Genomic DNA, 16003 nt, shown 5'->3' with positions numbered 1-16003 from the left:
TACACAAGTACTTTTTCCCCAATTTCTTAAAAAAGCTAAAAATTAATTCTATAAACAAACAGATCTGAAATCTACATTCTAATACTCTTTTTTGACGTATATAAATGACCATGCAAGGCCCCCAATTTTTTGTGCCGAAAAAAAGTTAAACACGTAATCTCGGGTACCTCTAAAAAACGGGGGTTGAAATAATAAGCAGGGTGGGTGGGAAAATTCTCAAAACTTAAAAAGGCGGGGGGTGAATGTCCTGGATGCCCCCCGGGGGGCACTCGATTTTGAGAACAACTGTACGTTTGGCCAAAAATGAGGTCTCTAAAATTGGACCCTTACTGTGTAGGAAAAATTTGGCTGAAAATCGACCCTTATAGTGCAATTTTTCGAAATTTTTTGCCCTTTTCAGGGCAAAATTTTTTGAAACTCCTCAAATTTTACCTCAAAATTTGGTATTTACTCAAATTTTACACCCTTACAGTGCACTTGCTCACAAAATCAACCCTTACAGTGCACTTTCCAAAGTCCAAAAAACCTACCCTTGCCTTAAGGGCCGCACATCCGGTAGGTCACTTACCTGGACTGCCCCCCCCCCCCGGAACTTTCAAAAACATTTTACAACAAAAGTCTTGAAAAGTCAAACTTACGGTGGTCGAGAAGGGCCACACAAAATAAAAAAACCTCAATATATAATAAAAAATTCCAATACAAAATAAAGAATCCCAATACAAAATGAAAAATTCCAATAGCAATACAAAATAAAGAATCCCAAAACAAAATAAAAAATTCCAATAAAAAATAGAAAGTCCCAATATATACAAAATAAAAACTTCCGATACGAAATAAAAAACAACACAAAATGAAAAAATGGCATTTTTGAATACCGGGACTCGTGAACCACCAAAAAAGGTCCCAAAATCTTAAAAATTGGAACCCCCTAATGTTTGGACCCAGACTAGGACTTTCAAAAATTTCAAAAATTGGTACCAGGGCCCTAAATTCTTGAAAGCTAATTTTATTTTGTATTGAACTTTTTTATTTTGTATTGGAATTTTTTATTTTGTATTTGAATTTTGAATTTTTTATTTTATGTGGCCCTTCTCGGCCACCGTACAAACTTGGTGGTGGAATAAGTGCGGGAAACGGAACGGGGCGCGCTTTAATTCGAAATTTATTTTGATCAATTCGGCGCTTCGAAAACAAGCATAATGGTAGATAAGCTATGCTAACAAAAAACACCTTCGAAAACTCCTTCGACTCATTTCCACGTCGAAAACTACTAAACCAGACGAAATGAATTCACTTTACAATCGAACTCCTATTGTACAAAGTTTGCATGGACCAAAAGAATGTAAGATTTTCCTAAAGCTAGAGAATACACAGCCGAGTGGATCTTTCAAAACTCGAGGGATCTCTTATCATTGCACAAAATTGAAAGAACGTGGATGCAAATTTTTTGTTAGCTCTTCAGGAGGAAATGCTGGGCTTGCTGTAGCATATTCTGGCAGAGTTTTAAATATTCCTGTGTGTGTTTTTGTTCCTACAACCACTCCAAATCATGTCATTGAGCGTTTGAGAACTGAAGGAGCTGAAGTGAAACAGAAAGGAGATGTTTGGGACGAAACAAATAAGCATGCTATCGAGTTTGTTGAGAGTCTGAAAGACAAAAATGCATCTTTAGTTCATCCATTTAATCATCCAGAAATATGGACTGCTCATTCTACAATAGTTTCTGAGTTAAAAGAACAATTGATCGATAAACCAAGTGTCATTGTTTTGAGTGTCGGTGGAGGTGGCTTATTATGTGGTGTGGTCGAAGGTCTACAGAAAGTTGGATGGGATGACGTACCTGTAATTGCATGTGAAACGTTTGGGGCTGATAGTTTAAACCAGGCAATGAAAAACAATAAATTAACCACACTGCCAGCAATTAAGAGTATTGCAAAAAGCTTAGGTGCATTGACGGTTGCGCAAGAAGCTTTAGACTGGACAAATAAACACAAAATATTACCAGTTCAAGTTACTGATCAAGAAACTATTTCAGCATGTTATAAGTATCTTAATGACTTCAAGTCTTTAGTAGAGCCTGCATGTGGTGCATCACTAACATTGATGTATTCAGATATCTTGCAGAAACTATTGGAACAAGGGAAGTTGTCAAATATTGATAGGGTTGTTATTATTGTTTGTGGAGGTCATTCTTTGACCATTGATAATCTACTGGCTTGGAAGAAGGAATTTAATGTTTGAATGAAACAAAAATATATACAATGTTTTTAAATTATTAAAAAAGTTGCATGTTGTTAAATAAAAACCCAGCTTCAAAGTTCTATGATCAAAACAATGAAAGCAAAATATTAAGTGTGGTATTTTTTTGAAAGCAGCCGTCGAGGCAACCTTTTTTCCGATGTGTTCTGAGAGTATGTTTCAGCTAGAAATTTTGATTTATTCTGATCAGATCTTTAAAATGAAAATTAATCAGCTAGAAATAACAATGTGCTCTGACGAGACAGGGGTTTAATCAAGGTCGTCTAATGTGTTCTTGTTGTCTAGAAACCTTCAGAACAAATCTTTTAGGGAGACATGTGTATAATCAAGAGAGCATTAATGTAATCTTTTTACCTAGCCTAGTAGGTAACCCTAGAAATTTTCAGAATAGATCTTTTGTGAAAAAAGAACAATTAAGAAATTGAAGGCCATAACATGTGGTCTCCTAGAAGATGAGAACACATATTTCTAAAACATCTCTCCGCCGGCTGCTTCTGTTGTTTAATGCTGGGATTGTTAATTATTCTGCTTGACATCGTCTTTAAATACAACGATTGAATAACATGGTAGGGTTTGAGAAAATAGAAACATAATTTTTAGATTTTTAGTATTTCAATAAATAACTAATTATTCAGTGATTATCCTTGACATTATGTTTTTAATAAAGAATAAATATTACATGTCATCAGTGACAAATATAGATTAATCTAGAGTGATATTAAATACGTTATGGATCTTATGTAACAAAGCAAAAATGTAAAATAAAAGATTTTAAAGAATTACATCCAGAGGAAAAGCGAACAGGATTATTTCTTTTTATTGTAAAAAGAAGGTTTTTTATAAGACTTCTTCGATAGCAGGAGGGTCTTCTTTTTCATCTTTTTTAGATTTCAACCCATGAACATGTTGTGTATATTGGCCTCTGGTGTTACCAGATGACAAATATCTGGAAACGACGTAAGTTCCACCTGTTCCTTTAGCAACACCGCAACCCAATTTAGTTGAAGAATCCCAAACTAATTGTGTGAAATGGCCAATAACTCCACCATTTGACTTGCCAGTTCCAAAATTGTAGTTATTGATTTCATTATACCTGAAATTAACCACAGAATGTAATCAAAATGTTCTCCTACGAGTTTCTTTAGCCTGTAGGCTTAACCATATGTAACAATTATGATAAATAAATAATTTCCCAGACCTTTGTTGAAAAATTTCTTGAAAATCTTTCATACTTTTAAAATCTATGAATACATGTTTCAAAATTTAGATCACGCTGCTGACTTATAGAGTACACTTTGTAGAGGGGTCATTTTACTTTTGATACCTAAATTTTCGCCTTCTTTTTGTCACGCTTTTTAAAATCTACGTGGAACACGACGTAAACGTATTGGAAACTCAGACAACTAAGGGAGGACCGTGGTTTGAGAAGAAGCGGAATAGGCCTTTTTTCGGACGGATTGGTTGAATTTGACGAAAATTTAGTCGGGATTTTGGAAACTGGGTCCTCTGAAGGAGACGAGAAATTGGACAATTGTAGTGCGGAAAACGGAATTTAGCAAAAATATTAGAAATTTGTGGAATTTTCGACAAAAACTTTGAATTTCAAAGGAATTTTTGGTGACGAAAGTTTGCTCCTTTTTTAAATGGCTTGACGGAAATTTTGGAAAAAAACTCTCTCAAATTAAAACTTTTCATGAAATTCAACCTCGGATTTGGACGTATTAAGACCCTTCATTAAGATGTTTTTTTGTTACTTTCTTACCATGAAACAACAGCGTTAGTAGAGGTTCGACTTGCTGAAGATGACCAGTAAAGATTTTCACCGACTCCAGATTCGTAGCCATTGTATTTTCGAAAGGGATCGTGTTTCCACTCGTCAAATTCCAGGAGATATTCTGCGTAGGTTTGAGCTCGTTTTGCAAGATCCATGTCATATGTCATTGAGGGTGTGTTTTTGTGGAGTCTCCTTTTTGTATTGTGAGCTGCCAAACAAGTTGCTTTTAGATAAAAAAGAAAAAAGGATAAATATAGCTAAACAAAGTTTCCATCGTAAATCACAAATATCTCGGTAATTTCTGTATTTTGATCAGGAGTGAAGCTTTAATGATAGTGAAAGTTAATAGCCATACCTTTGATACTCTCCATCTCTGAGCTTGAAATTTTTGGTTGAGCTGTCACATAAGCTATGAAACAAAGTATTAAATATTTATTCGATTTATAAACCAAGTATATTCCCATGAATTGGTTTTTGAGCTTCGCCTTGATAAGTCACCCCTCACAACCTTAAAACAAATCTTAGCAAAATTCCATTCTAATTAATCATCTAAAGCCCTAGCCCTATCACAACCCTGTGTCACAGACCCGGTGGACCCCTCACCCCGGTGAAAAAGTAGGCCAAAATTTTGTCCCCGGTTGAAAAAATACCTCACAATTTCAATCCCACTGGGAAATTGCTCTATGATTTTATCCCCATTGAAAATTGAATGGGAAAAATTGCACTCCAAAAACAACCCCATTGGAATTTTTGAGCTGAAAACAATAGATTTTCTATCCCCATTGGTATTTCGATAAAAAATTTCATCCCCAACGAGGGAAAAATTTGCACCGGGGCACTGTCCTTATTATATTATGAGGCTTTCGATGTTCGTATTATCAAGGGGGTGGGTGTTTTCTACCTTCAATAATGTTTAATCTATGGTTGCTAAGGTAAGGCTTGAACCTTGAACTTGGTACAAAGTTTAGCTTCTATTTCGATTACATCTTACCAGGAGCTGGATCTGGTGAGCAATCACCACATGTTTTCCGGCACCAATCCGTCTTCACAAAAGTGTGCACAGTACTTCCGCAATGTTGACGCAAAGTAGTTGGACAATTTGAATATTTATCCTTGCAGCCTAACATATAAACGTTCATTATTTTAGTATCGGCTCAAAGAAAATAGAATATTGAGCCAAAGAAGAACAAATTATCAGTCAGACATCATAATCGAAGAAAGGCCATCTTTTTGAGTGGGAGGAAAGTGTATTGACTTAGTAGCACACTGTGGAATCTAAAAATATTAACAAATCTGCACAAATATATTCGCTGGTACGACTTGCAATCCCATGCCATACCTCCTTTGCATTATTGGTCTTGCACGTAAATTATAATATCAAAAGAAAGGCAACAACTTTCACAGTTTTCCAATCATTTCGAAATGAACTGTAGGCGATAGAACTCGTTCAAATTTTAGTCAAAATGATTACGGCGTGACTGACAAGGAGCGCTATGGAGGTGCAACTCAAAAAGAATTGAATTCTCAAACAAAAAGGCGTGCGAAAAAAAATATCGTGGAACTATAATCGCAAGCGATATTTATTATACAGGAATTTAGCAGGAGAATTCATCTCGGATATGGAAAGATGGAGAAACAATGTACAAAATAATATTTGAAAAGACTCACTTAAACTATCATGGTACATTTCTTCATCATATTGTGCATCTTCTTCGGGCATTGGTCCATCGTAACCTTGATTGAATAAGAATGTATTTGTTCTTTAGACTTTGACCTTCTTCGCAATGAAGTACAAGACAAGAGTTGTATTGCATTGGTCCATCATAAACTACCACACGATACCCTATATTTAAGGACGTCCCTATAAATAGGGACTTCTGCTCACTAGATCGTTTTTATTTTCTCGATCCAGTAGATTAAATAAAGATCAGCAGGGAGAAAAGGTCCTCAAATATAAGGAATTCGCTAAACTGATACATATTGTGAAGAGCATGAAACTTTGAATATTGATAAAGAAATACTCTCTTTCTTAATAATGTAAGGACTTCCCTTTTGGCGTGGATTTAATTTGGCGATTGGCCAAAATACGATTTCTGGCGGGGATTTAATTTGGCGATGGATCAATTTCGTAAAATTTGGCGGGGATTTAATTTGGCGAATTGGAAATTTTGTCACACTGAAATGGGTGAAAAATACTCAAAAATATACTAAAAAGTTGTGATTGCGCCGAATTTAATCCCCGCCAAAATTTATCCACTTAAGGTATAAGGACGTTCTTAAAAATAAAGGGTCATTAAATATAGGGTATCGTGCCGTACTGTTCGAGGTGTCTCACAGTCATGTTCTAATGGTTTATATCCTAATTTGAACAGTCCCCCTCCCCAGTGAAGTCAAGTTTCACTTACTTGGTAATGCGCTGACCTTTTCGTGATCTTGGTGTGAACGTTTGACATGTTTCCCTTTGAAAATCAATAGAAGACTTTGAAAGTTACGCTTCAATTTTTATTTTTCAAAGATCTAATATATCTGATCTTGCATACAATCAAAATATAGCCAATTTGACCTAGATTATGCACCATGTATGTGAGCCATCTAAACTCCTAGTACTTGGAACCTATATGGGGGTACAGATATACTTCCTATAAGAAACTCTTTTCGCTAGAAGATGAGCAGAAGCCTAGTAGGACTAGTAGGACAGAAAACAATGACAAAAGATATAAAAAGTAATATCTTTTCGGTGATTCTTTGATTTAAACTTCATTCTAAAGTTATTATAATTCCTTACCTTGAGAAATTGATACTAATGCAATTAGTAATAACGTTAGAGTCTTCATGCTGAGTTTTTATCGAACGCAAGATAATAACTTTTTACGCCTGCTTTGCTCCACTTTTATACCTTTTAAATTGACACGTGACATAGATGGCGGTAAAGATTTCAATAATCACGCATCGCCGTTTCAATGCCGCGTATAATTTTCAATGGTTTTTGATTATTGATTATTAATGTCGAAGATTGCACTTTAATAGATAGATGATAAAAAAAGCACATAGGTAATTAAGCGGGGAGATATAGAAGGATTCGAGTCTGTGGAGAAGAACATTGTTTGCCTTATAAGGAAATATAATTAAACGTTAGTTCTCCTTTATCATTTTTCGCCACCCTTGGAAGTGTCTCAAAGGTAAAGGGCTAAAGGTCATGCTACCCCTCCTTTGTTTCACGTGAGCCTTTTCATTTAACCGAGATAATTAATTAAGAATAATGATTAAAGAAACGATACCGACTTTTTAATTTTATCAAAAACTACTATTTCGACACGCAAACACGCAAACCTGTATTTCGAAATATGAATTTTGACCTTGCATCTCCAAATTTTAAGTTGAAACAGCGATTGTCATCTGTGTTCCTTAGTTTCTTACGATTCAAATAAAATTTTAATTGACATTTGGAATAGAGAGAGAGAGAGACTAAACCTACCCAAAAAAAGGCATAGGCCTCATATCTATGAGGATCACAGCGCATAAATTAAATTCAAATACTAATGAAAATACTATACTATCAAAAATAAATAATATAGTAAAGTCTTAGTGGAAATACTAGTCGAAAATAATATCATCAATGTAAACAATCAAGGGGCAATTTTCACAGAATAAATCAACTTTCTCCATTCCAATTTATTCATAGCTAAATCATGCCAAACATAAGAATCTATTCCAGATTTTTTCATACATTTATTCAAAGATCGACCGTAGGTGTACCTCGGAGCACCACGAGGACGTTTCGCACGAACCCAACATGATAACATTCTCCTTGGAAGACGATTCCAGGGCATTCGTATAACATGACCAGCCCATCTAAGTTGTTGACGACAAATATAGGTATCGTTTATTTTTGAAGATGAGAACAAAGAATTTCTGATCATGCCGAACGCATTGCTAGCCTTTTGTATTCTGCGATCAACATCAAGGTTATCTGAAGAGTCACAACTGATAACACTTCCAAGATATGTGAATTCCTGTACGATGGAAATGAATCGGTTACCGAATTCTATGTTTGATAGGTCGACTTGATCAAAGGTAGACGGGTCTTCATACAAACAAGGCGGTTTGGAACAGAAAAGAACGACAGACTTTGAGTCGGGAGGTCCTGAATGGACTTCCATCCCAAACCTTTGAAAGTGAGTCATGCAGAGCGGTATCCCTTGAGTGACGTCTTCTCTTGTATCAAATATAAGAGCTGTATCGTCAGCGTACTCTGAATCATTGACTTCATACTCCTCCCCGTATGCACGATAGCTGCGACCAGTCATCTTACTTTAATGGGATAAATTTTCGCGGGGATTAAATTTCGCGGTTGAGATCATCCGCGAAATTTTAAGATTTCGCGGGGATTAATTTTCGCGGATGAGGGATTTCCTGATTTTTCGCGGGGATTTAATTTCGCGGATTGGGGTACAAATTAAAATTTTTGAAAAGAGTCAAAACATTGAAATAAAATATATCCAGGAAAATTGAGAATTTTTTTTTCAAGTAATAAGAGGGTGTTTTTGAATAGGGCGAGGAGATATGTATTACAACTATCAAAAGTTGAATTTGAACTTCCATGGTGTGGAGCTAAATTTTCAAAGCCTATTTGGGAAAAAATCTTACATATCCTTTTAAATGTTTAATTTCAAGCCAGTTGGATTACCCTCTTACATTGAAAAGCTTTTAACAATAAGCGATCACTTCCAAGTTTGTAAATTTGTGAAGAAAATTTTGAGGAAAACTTTTTTTGCTAACAAGCATATAGAGGATTTGACCTTTTTCGAGGGTTGCCTCATGTAGAAAAAAAAATAAAAAACGATAAAAATAGAAATTTCGCGGATCGCAAAAAAAATTCAAATTTTTCGCGGATGGGCCTTTTTCAAATTTCCAATGGGACTTATTTTCGCGGATGACACCCAAATCCGCGAAATCCGCGAAAATTAATCCCTGCGAAAATTTATCCCATTAAAGTAACATCTTGGTTTGATCGAAAAATACAAAGTGGCAGGTGGGTTGTAGCTCTCCATGTTATCATTACTGCCGCAAGGAAGAAAGTGAACAAAATGGGACCGAGAATGTAAATTTCACCTCGAATTTTTCATGAAGTGATTTGAGCAAGCTGATCAGTTTCGGTGGTACTCCGAATTTCTGTAAAATCAACCAAAGTAGTTCCCTTGGTACGCGATCGAATGCTTTAACTAGATCGAGGAAAAATACCCATGACTCTTTTGAATGCTCTCGTCGCTTTCGGAGGGCCATTTTGACTGTGAAAATTGCGTCGATACAGCCACGCTCAGGTCTAAAACCACATTGCTGCTCGTGATCAAGACTTTCTTCTATTGGTAGAAGGCGTGAGTGTAGGATGATGGCGATTATCTTGTAGGCGGTTTCGAGTAGCATTATACCACGATAGTTCTTTGGCAACCCGAGGTCGCCTTTTTTTGGGAGAATTGTAAGTCTTCCAGTGTTCCAGTCATCTGGCACTTTCTCAGTTTGCCAGATTGAACGAATGAGATTGGTGAGCATTTGTTGGGTTAATGGGTTGTCGATTAGGCATTTCCAGATCTGTGGCTGGATACCGGAGTCGCCAGGTGAAGTGTTGTTTAGCTTCTGAACGGATTTCTTTATTTCATCATCGGTAGGTTCATGGTCACATCCATGGACAATATCATGGTGGGGAATTGTGTCAAGGACAGATTGGTCGAAATTTGCCTCCCTATTGTAGAGATGATTAAAGTGTTCGTAAAAGACTGATGCATTTTCTTGTGGTGTTGCACATAAGGTACCGTCTGGCTTTTTCATATGTCTTGATACTGAAGGTTTAGGTTTTGAAAGCCCACATTTGAGGATCTTGAGGGATTCCCAAGCTTTCTTTGTACCTTGATAACGGTTCACAGTGACACAATGGTTAAGTATCCAATCGTTCTTTGATTTAATTATCATGGCTTTTAGATTTTTTCTAGCTAGACGGAGACGATTAGTAGAAGATCGCGTCGATCGTTTTAAAACGTCCTTCATAGCTTGATTTCGGGAGTGAATTAACGAAAGGAGCTTTGAAGAATTAGCTTCGAACCAGCCGGGTTGACTTTTGTTTTTCTTTGGGAGCGTTTCTTTCTTCGCATACCTTTTTAATTGTGCTTGAGAACATTTCGTATCCAGGAGAAGTAGAAAAGTTCAGTTTTTGTGCTACATTTCCACAAAAATCATTCTGTTTAGTCACATTTGAAAGCACAGAGAGGTCGAGGTTGATCATTTTTTGGCGTGGTTCAGATTTCTTTTTTAATCGCTTCATAAGCTTAAGTTTGATGAAAAGTGCCATGTGATCACTGTCAAGAAGGCTGGCAGTAATTCCAGTATCACGTACTCGGTGACTCATATCACTGTTGACAATAAAATGGTCGATTTGGTGCTTTTTCTTACTACGTGGGTGAACCCATGTGGCATATTCTTTCTTTTCGAAGCAGCTTGTCATGGCAGTAAGGTTATTGGTAGAAAGATAAGATCGAAAACGCTTACCCGATTCGTTGATGTGAGAAATACCAAAATTACCGATAGGATCCTCTGTTTCGGATGAGGTACCCATACTCGAGTTCGTGTCTGAACCAACCAGAAGTATGTCATGTTGTTGTTTTTTGGATATACAAGAGGTGAGTTGGTCAAAGAATAGGTCCCATTGACCTTCAGGTGCATTTCCGACGGGAGCGTACGCTGAAACAAGAAATACTCCAACATCTTTCTTTTGATGGTCAGTTAAAAGAAGTCGAATCGCTACTACTCTTGCACCAAAGTTCGTGTGCTTTTCGTAACCTCCTGCTTTCCACGCAGCGTCACCATCTGCGTTTAAGACGATTGAAACTCCTTGGGAACCTCTTTTACCGCGCTGTGTACTTTCGTCAAGACCGGACGATTCAAATAAAATTTTCATTGACATTTGGAATTCTGTACCGAATATGTTCTTGCAGGGATTTTTTTTGTAAAGATTTGCTATAAAAGGCTTTTCATCATCAATTTGTACTAAAGCTCCTTCGGCTACACCCTTAAAGAAACCATCAAGCGCCCTTCCAACGCCCAATAGCGCCTTCCACGCTCCACTTAACAATTGCTGTTCAGCCCTCTGAAACTTCAGTGTGTTTTCGGCAGCAATGGGCAGACCACCGGCTAAGGATCTTAGGTTGTAAGTACCATTTTATTTATAGTTAGTGTTGTAGAGCTTTGTTATTGTTTAAATAGTCTTAATGAATCTTAACTGCATAGTCTCACATCACTGTCTCCAGATAAAATAAGGTCTTACTCCCTTGGGCTCTAGGCCCGGTCCCCCTTTGCGGTTGAGGCCACTCAACCGCTGGTTCCTAAATAAGAGGCTTGATCACCCCCCTTAAGCAGGCTCCAGTACAAATTTTTAAACTCTCCCTCGTCAATGTCTATCTGCCTGGCTAGCTCTAGCAAATAAGTTTGCGACTGTTCTCTAATCTAACGTTCCGAATAAAAGGTGGGTCCAAAATTTTAAAAAAATCTAATAATCGGGGGGGGGGGCGTTCCGAATAAAAGTGGGGTCCAAAGTTTTACCTCCAAACACCCTAGAATAAGGTATTCATAAGCTAAAAACAAGCTATTCAAAGCAGTTCAGAAAATATTTTCAAAAATAAATAAACGGGACATTCCTGATAAGAAAAGGGGTCCTAAAACTTTTCGGAAATTAATCTTAAAGATTCTTCAGGACCTTAGAGTAGCTGGGAACGACTCGAAAGCTCATCTTACGATAACTATTCATCCGAAGGATTGCTCCATTTGCCCTCAATCCTTTTCTTATTGCTTATTGCTTATCCGGCTGGGGGTTTAACACCCACGAACTTGATCACCAAAAATATAACTGAAGATTTATAATTTAGTACACAAACGTTTTTTAGGAAGTTTATATTTAGATAAAGAAAACAATATAAATCGAATGATGCATAAGCAAAATATATACTGCACAAGAGATAAGGGTTTACGTAATTCTATGAGAAATATTTCAGAACTTAAAATTGTCGAAGCCCATCTTTCAGTCAATTGACAACACCAAGGAACCAGTGTTAGTCGCTCGCTCACAAAACTTTTTCTTTAACAGCAGGTTGGTCGTGTTGATCTTTTTTCGCGCTTAACCCATGAGCATGTTGTGTGTACTGGCCTTGTGTGTTACCAGCGGGTAAATATCTGGAAACGACGTAAGTTCCACCTGTTCCTTTAGCAACACCGCAACCCAATTTAGTTGAAGAATCCCAAACTAATTGTGTGAAATGACCAATAACTCCACCATTTGACTTGCCAGTTGCAAAATTGTAGTTGTTGATTTCGTTGTACCTAAAATTAACCACAAAATGGTTTTCCTATCAGTTCCCTTAACCCATCACCATGTTGGCTTTCTCATTTTTAACTGATGGGGCAGATTCAATTCTATAATGATAAGAAATTTCCAACAGCAGCCTCAAGCCTTGTTGAAATATCCAATTGTTAATTTTCTTTCTACAACATCTTTTATAGAAGAATACCTGTGGTTTCAGAATTCTGCTTGGAATGATATACAACTTGAAAACATTTGAAATACATTTGAAACTTAGCCCTCAGAAGCCTCTCAAAGACAAACTTTCGAAAAAATTCCACCGTATCAATTAAAAACCTTGAATAAGATATTTTTTGTTATTTTCTTACCATGAAACAACAGCATTAGTAGAGGTTCGACTTGCTGAAGATGACCAGTAAAGATTTTCACCAACTCCAGATTCGTAGCCATTGTATGTTCGAAAAGCATCGTGTTTCCACTGGTTGAATTCCAGGAGATATTCTGCGTAGGTTTGAGCTCGTTTTGCAAGCTCCATGTCATAAGTCATTGAGGGTGTGTTTTTGTGGAGTCTCCTTTTTGTATTGTGAGCTGCCAAACAAGTTGCTTTTAGATAAACAAAAGAAAAACGATAACTGTAGCTTAACAAACATTTAATCACAGGCTATAAAAAATGTCTCGTAACTTCTTTACTATAATATTTTGTTCATTTATAGCCACTTAAACGAGATTCAATTTGTTTACCAGCTTTCAGGATTGAAATTCACTTTCCAAAACTTGGAAGTCTTGAAGTCATACCTTTGATGCTTTCCATCTCTGAGCTTGAAATTTTCGGTTCAGCTGTCACATAAGCTATGAAAAAAAAGTATTGAATATTTATCCCATTTTTTTTAGCTAAAACTGGTCTACATTGAGTCTTAACGATAACGAACGTTCTCAAAACTTGCAACAAAGCATGATGGTTAAATTTTATTTCGGAGATTTATAAAAAGTCTAAAGGGAGGTTCTACTACTGATATATTGATTTCGATTACATCTTACCAGGAGCTTGGTCTGGTGAGCAGTCCCCACATGTTTTCCGACACCAATCCGTCTTCACAAAAGTATGTACAGTACTTTCGCAATATTGACGCAAGGTAGTTGGACAATTTGAATATTTATCCTTGCAGCCTAAAATATAGACGTTCGTTATTTTGGTATCGGCTCAAAGAAAATGAGTGAGAATAGACTTGACACCAAGTGGTTAGCTGTAGTTCAGAATGTAGAAAAACATTCCTTTGTCTCAGTGACCCGGTGCTGTAACAACTCTTTTGCCAATTGAGACAGAATGAGGATGTTAAATGCAATGTGAATGGGAAATTGCCAGTTGTCAATGAATTTGGATTATATAACATGTATAAATGTTGTTATACCTCAAAAATACCGCTCGTTTTCTTAAAATACAATGTCTCTTTGGGAATAATGATAAAAATAAACAATGAAAATACGGGATTTTTAGGGTTTGCTTTGCATAACGAAAATCTTACTGTACAAAATATATAAAAGGACTCACTCAATCCATCATGGTACATTTCTTCATCATATTGTGGATCTTCTTCGGGTATTGGTCCATCGTAACCTTGCAAAGAATTATGGGTATATCATTATGGGTTCAAGTGTCAAAAATATGCGTCTCACAGTTCCATCGCTTGAAACATAAACATGTGTATCAACTTCAAACTTTCAATGATGAAACTGTGGCATGAAAATTTCAAAGAATGATGACTTTGGAAGGTGTAAAATGAAAAAGTCGTTAAAAGTAGTAAAAGAACGGTAAGTTTTACTTACTTGGTAATGCGCTGATCTTTTCATGATCTCGGTATGAACGTTTGACATGTTTTCCTTTAAAAATTAATATAAACCTTTGAAAGCTACGATCCGATTTTTATTTTTTAAAGACCTTTGAAAGTTACACTCCCTTTATTCAGTCTCCATAGTTAATGAACCTTATCAAATCATAACCGCTTTCGCTTGTTCGTGTACAATAGGTGGCTTACACGTATTGTGGGATTCTGCAATCTTCGTCTGTCTAAACTTCTAGTATACTTACTTAAACCTTTAGTAGTGACACAGAAATCAACAAAATAGGAGTCGATTTCATGCAAAAATCCTAACCAAAACAGCAACCAGGTTACACGGAAAATTCGAGTCACAGAAGCTTCAAAAAGTTTCGATGAAATTGCAAAATAACATAAGAAACCTCACCTTGTGTGATTGCAGCAATTGCAATGAGTAAGATAAGAAAAACCTTCATCTTGACTTCTTCCCTTCTCCTCTTTACTAGAAATTCAGCTTAGGAAGACGCTCAGCTCCCTCTGTACCTCGTCCTTTTATACTCTGTTTCTTGACACGTTCTATAGAACCAGATGAAGACATACCACACCCTTTTCAATGTCTTTGATTGTAATACAAAATATATTACTTTTAATCGCTCGGTGAAAGGTAATCGTGGATACAGATGGTTAAAACCTCTTATAAGTGGAAGATAATTCTTACCATATAAGGTAAAAAATGGATAAGGTGGCTCTCCACCTTCGCGTTCAAATACGTGGCGTGTAAGAGGTGGCTCAGCGGTGCTGCTAAATCATGCTACCTTTCTTTTGTCTCACTTGAACAATTCGTTTAACTGCGATATACTTATTAAAAATATGATACCTGTTTTTTTTATATTAAAATTCATCCCAATAAACAGAAAACTAATAACATACTTTTTATATCAGCTTGAGCTTTAAAAAGTACTTTAAAACACCGCTAGACACAGTAGAAAGGAGTGGCCTACATATAATTGTTTGCCTGGTCGCGGGAGGATTCTTTGGACTGCCGTGGTTACAATGTTTCGTATTCCAAACAAATCATTTTATCCACTATACAGTACACTGCTATTTGTAAATCCTCCCTCTCCTCCCTTATCCAACACTGATCCGCGTCTAGTTCGTTTATAAACGTCACTGTCAAACACAGGAGGAAATATATAATTCACGTCAAGGCTAAAAGTATTGTCAAATTTTCCATGAAAGCTGATCTTTCAAAATAACTATGGAGTAAATTAATAAAACAAGTGAAAATGAAGCAAAATATAAAAATAAATGCATGCAAAATTGAAATAGGTTGTTGGGAGCATAGATTTATAAAGCCCGAGGGGCCAGATGTCAAGCTTTTGCTGAAAAGTGTGCCGAGGTTAGGTAAGAAATCCTACCTAGGTCACGTGACATTATACCGTTATTTTATGAGAAATACTATCAATTCTACATTTTACCATTCGAATTCCAAATTTTCAATATGTAGAATATTTGTGTTTGCAAGCAAAATCCTCGCTTACAAGACTTCTCAATGAATCCTGTTGAACGGTGTCTTGTTGATCTTTTTTCACGCTTAACCCATGAACATGTTGTGTGTACTGGCCTTTCATACCCTGAGTATCAGAGGTTAAGTTTTCAAAGAATATATTAACCTCTGAAGACCAATAATAGAAATTTTATCGCGCATGTGTTAATCTAATCACTGTAGAAATAATCAAAGATGAAGAGCAAATATTACCTTATTAATGTCTAGCAGACTGTATCAGTATGCAGTTTACTATATACGAATTC

The 16003-nt window shown here is 36.4% G+C and overlaps 4 protein-coding genes across 4 annotated transcripts; 1 reads left to right on the top strand and 3 right to left on the bottom strand.

The window, feature by feature from the left end:
- Positions 1-1215: 1215 nt before the first annotated feature.
- LOC136799557 (L-serine dehydratase/L-threonine deaminase-like) lies at positions 1216-2339 on the top strand. The gene has a single exon (XM_067056276.1). The coding sequence runs from the start codon at positions 1285-1287 to the stop codon at positions 2239-2241; it is 957 nt and encodes a 318-aa protein (XP_066912377.1). The 5' UTR covers positions 1216-1284; the 3' UTR covers positions 2242-2339.
- Positions 2340-3027: 688 nt separating this feature from the next.
- On the bottom strand, positions 3028-7009 carry LOC136799558 (uncharacterized). Its single transcript, XM_067056277.1, has 7 exons — positions 6819-7009; positions 6439-6492; positions 5702-5767; positions 5025-5153; positions 4389-4442; positions 4022-4256; positions 3028-3352 (listed from the first exon to the last, which is right to left on the bottom strand). Exons 1-7 carry the CDS (start codon positions 6865-6867, stop codon positions 3097-3099), a joined length of 843 nt encoding a protein of 280 aa, XP_066912378.1. The 5' UTR covers positions 6868-7009; the 3' UTR covers positions 3028-3096.
- A 3109-nt stretch (positions 7010-10118) lies between these two features.
- LOC136799623 (uncharacterized) lies at positions 10119-10988 on the bottom strand. The gene has a single exon (XM_067056346.1). The coding sequence runs from the start codon at positions 10986-10988 to the stop codon at positions 10119-10121; it is 870 nt and encodes a 289-aa protein (XP_066912447.1).
- Positions 10989-11941: 953 nt separating this feature from the next.
- Positions 11942-14762, bottom strand: LOC136799539 (Golgi-associated plant pathogenesis-related protein 1-like). The gene is made up of 7 exons (XM_067056258.1): positions 14619-14762; positions 14202-14255; positions 13927-13992; positions 13416-13544; positions 13173-13226; positions 12746-12980; positions 11942-12397 (listed from the first exon to the last, which is right to left on the bottom strand). Exons 1-7 carry the CDS (start codon positions 14665-14667, stop codon positions 12142-12144), a joined length of 843 nt encoding a protein of 280 aa, XP_066912359.1. The 5' UTR covers positions 14668-14762; the 3' UTR covers positions 11942-12141.
- Between the last annotated feature and the right edge of the window lie 1241 nt (positions 14763-16003).

This window comes from Clytia hemisphaerica, unplaced genomic scaffold (genome assembly GCF_902728285.1).
Source record: "Clytia hemisphaerica strain Z4C2 unplaced genomic scaffold, Clytia hemisphaerica genome assembly, whole genome shotgun sequence".
In the NCBI taxonomy this organism is placed as follows: Eukaryota; Metazoa; Cnidaria; class Hydrozoa; order Leptothecata; family Clytiidae; genus Clytia; species Clytia hemisphaerica.
Note: the sequence above shows the minus strand (reverse complement) of the source record. Positions and strands in the feature narration are given on the sequence as shown.